Source organism: Saccostrea cucullata, unplaced genomic scaffold (assembly GCF_032062105.1).
Source record: "Saccostrea cucullata isolate Sc308-1 unplaced genomic scaffold, CSIRO_AGI_Scuc_v1 ctg3361, whole genome shotgun sequence".
Lineage (NCBI taxonomy): Eukaryota > Metazoa > Mollusca > Bivalvia > Ostreida > Ostreidae > Saccostrea > Saccostrea cuccullata.
In genome coordinates, this window is record NW_026933501.1 from 4,050 (window position 1) to 7,080 (window position 3,031).

At 40.8% G+C, this 3,031-nt stretch overlaps 1 protein-coding gene across 1 annotated transcript; it reads right to left on the reverse strand.

Annotated features, from left to right (window-relative positions):
- Positions 1–1,390: 1,390 nt before the first annotated feature.
- On the reverse strand, positions 1,391–3,031 carry LOC134238510 (uncharacterized). Its single transcript, XM_062720637.1, has one exon. It carries the CDS (start codon positions 3,029–3,031, stop codon positions 1,391–1,393), a length of 1,641 nt encoding a protein of 546 aa, XP_062576621.1.

The following is a 3,031-nucleotide window of genomic DNA, read 5'->3' on the forward strand; positions in this document are numbered from 1 at the left end:
AAGTCGGGGTCGACAAGCATTCGGTTGCGCCTAGAGGCAGAGTGAAAGGAGATGACAGAAGATTTCACTGAAGTTTTCCACTGAGACTTGTTGGGGAAGAATCCACTTTCGAGATAACCAGTTAACACGTGGTATAAGTTGTATTTCAGGAGTATGGGAATTATGTCCTGAATAAACCCATAATGTTTAGTACTAGCGTTGAACAGGTAGGAGAACAGACGGATGATGAATATGCGCTTGGTGAGGTAAGTTGTGTTGAGTTCACAGAGACGACCAAAGAATTGCAACTTCTTAATGTCAATCTCTGCTGTAATTGGAAGGAGACCTAGAAGGCTTTCGCACATGTCTGATCTTGTATGGTGGGACAGTCCCATAACATGTTTAACAACGAAATGTTGGAATGCGTTGAGTGTTCTTATGTCTTTTGTCCGAAGATCGCACCATAATTCGCTTCCGTAGAGAACTGATGGTAAGACAACTTTTTTGTACATTTTGGCCACTGTTATGGGGTTGAGCTGTTCGGAAACTTTAAGTGCGAAATATGCTTGCCGTCCTTTCCTGCAAGCGTTTGATGTTCTTTCGCCAGGATCAAAGTTGGAGCTTAAAAGGATTCCAAGATGATTGTACGAGTTGGAAAATTCAATGCGTTCATTGCCGAGACGCAAGCTTAAAGTGTCAGCAGGATTTGAGCGCTTTTGGTGGAAGAGGAGAACGTTGGATTTTGCGGTGTTAAATGTAAATCGCCAGCGTGTTGAGTATAGGAATATGTTGTCAAGAACTCTTTGAAGCTCAAGAGGTGTGAGAGCAATGGCACAGATGTCATCTGCTAGGGTTGGGTTTGAGCTTTGAACATTGAAGACTCCTATGTTCTTGCTAAGATTTTGAATTTCTGATAGTAAACCATCAATGAATACGAGATAAAGGAAAGTCGAAAGTACGCCTCCCTGTCGAACGCCTTGGGATACTCGAAACCACTGGGAGCTGGTCTGGTTTACTACAACGGAAAATTGTGTGTTGGAGTGACAGTCATTTATCAAAGACCACATTGTGCCCGATTTCCCGAGTTCGTGAAGTTTGTACATGAGACCGTGCCTCCATACCGTATCGAAAGCTTTCTGTGTATCTAAAAAGGCAACATAAACAGAGCTGTTTTGTTCAATATTGTGATGGATAGTTTCTTGTAGATTGAAGGAAGCTGTTAGACACCCAAGTTTTTCTTGAAAGCCTTGTTGCTGAGAGCATGGGAAAGATATTGATTGCAATAAGTTTGACTGTATTCTAGTGAGGATAAATGTTTCAAAAACTTTAAACGCACATGGGAGGAGAGCAATTGGTCGGTAACTATCGGGAGATTTTCGAGGTTTGTTGTTGCCTTTATAGATGGGAACAATCAGGTCTTTTTTCCAACAGGATGGAACATATCCGACTTCCAGAATTGCATTGAAGAGTTGAGAGCAATGCATCTAGCTACTTGTATACCGCCATGAATTAAATGTTCGTTTTGAGTGAGATCAAGACCAGGGGCTTTTCTGCGCTTGAGATTACGAATAATGTTCTGTATTTCCTTAACGGTCGCGGGACCTCCTGGGAAACTATCATTTGTTGATCTCGATATGCGTACGAGTTCACTATAACGGTTTTCTATTGAAGCGAGAAAGTCTGAACAATAATTTGCATTTTCTTTGGCATTATAAATGTCTGAAAAATGCTTTGCAAATGCGAGAGATACGCCAGGAGGGTCGTCAAATTGTTCGTCATTGTATTCAATAACAGGGTAAGTGCGAGAAGAACGTGGTTTCAGTCGTCTGATTAACTTCCAGAAAAGGCGAACATCGCACTCTGATGATTCATCTATATCCTTAAAAACACTTGACATGTAACGATCATGTTCGTCGTTGAGTTCGTTCCGGAAGTTTCGTTTTGCATGTTTGTATTTTTTGTAAGAGTCGTGTGTCATTCCTCGAGGGCGACCTTCATTTATCCACATCCTTCGCATTTGGCGCTCTGTATCGTGTAGCTCTTTTACTTTGGGAGTCCACTCTGGCCTCAAGAAGGGTTTGTACTTTGCCGTGGGGATAGTAAGTGATGATGCAGAATGTAGCACAGAGTTTAACTCTGTGCAGAACTTGTCCAGATCATCTATAGTTTTCAGACTTATGTTTTGGAAGTTTGCATGATTACGGATATATTTTTCGTATTCCTTTATTTGGTCTGGTTTGGCTTTATGCCAGGCTGGAAGCGAGGCAGATGGTTTGGATAGAACATGTGTTTTGATGTCAGTTTGTAGTTCCATGCAGATTGGCAGATGGTCGGAAGTAGAACTGAAAGAACCCTCTTCATAGACATGATAGATTACGACATAATTGCTCAGAGTTTTGCTGCATATTATGTAGTCTAATGTAGTTCGTGTCGTATTAAACGTGTAGTTTGATCCACTTGTTTTAAAGTCTATGTTCGGGCATGCCAGGTTGTTTCGAGTAATAAGGTCTTTCATGATTTTTGATTTCTGCAAGTTACAGTGCGAGTAGTCTTTGGTATAAAGACTAGCATTGAAATCGCCCCCAATAAGCACATCACCATAGGAAGAGTAGAGGTTATATAAAGCTTCAAGTAAGTTTATCTCATCAACATAAGATTGTGTATTGCTATCCGACGGAAGATGTACACTAAAAATAAACAACGACTTTCGATTGTAGCGCTTGAGCTCTACGCCGATAATGCGAGTAGAGCTAATGTCAGTGATTTCGACAACTGAGAACTGGATTCCTTTCTTGTACATTATACTTACTCCACCCTTGCCCAGAAAGCGACAAATGTCGGATAGAGTTTCGTTAGTGGATTTTTCTATACGTGTGAGACTACAATAGTCTGAACATATGGAGTCCAGATAATTGTCACAGCTTGATTTTAATTTATGCTCTGTTATTATTGCAATGTCACACTTTGATTTTACTAAGAGTTCCGATAAACAAAGTGACGACGATATGACACCACGGACATTCCAGGTCAAGATGTTTATGGAATTAGACAT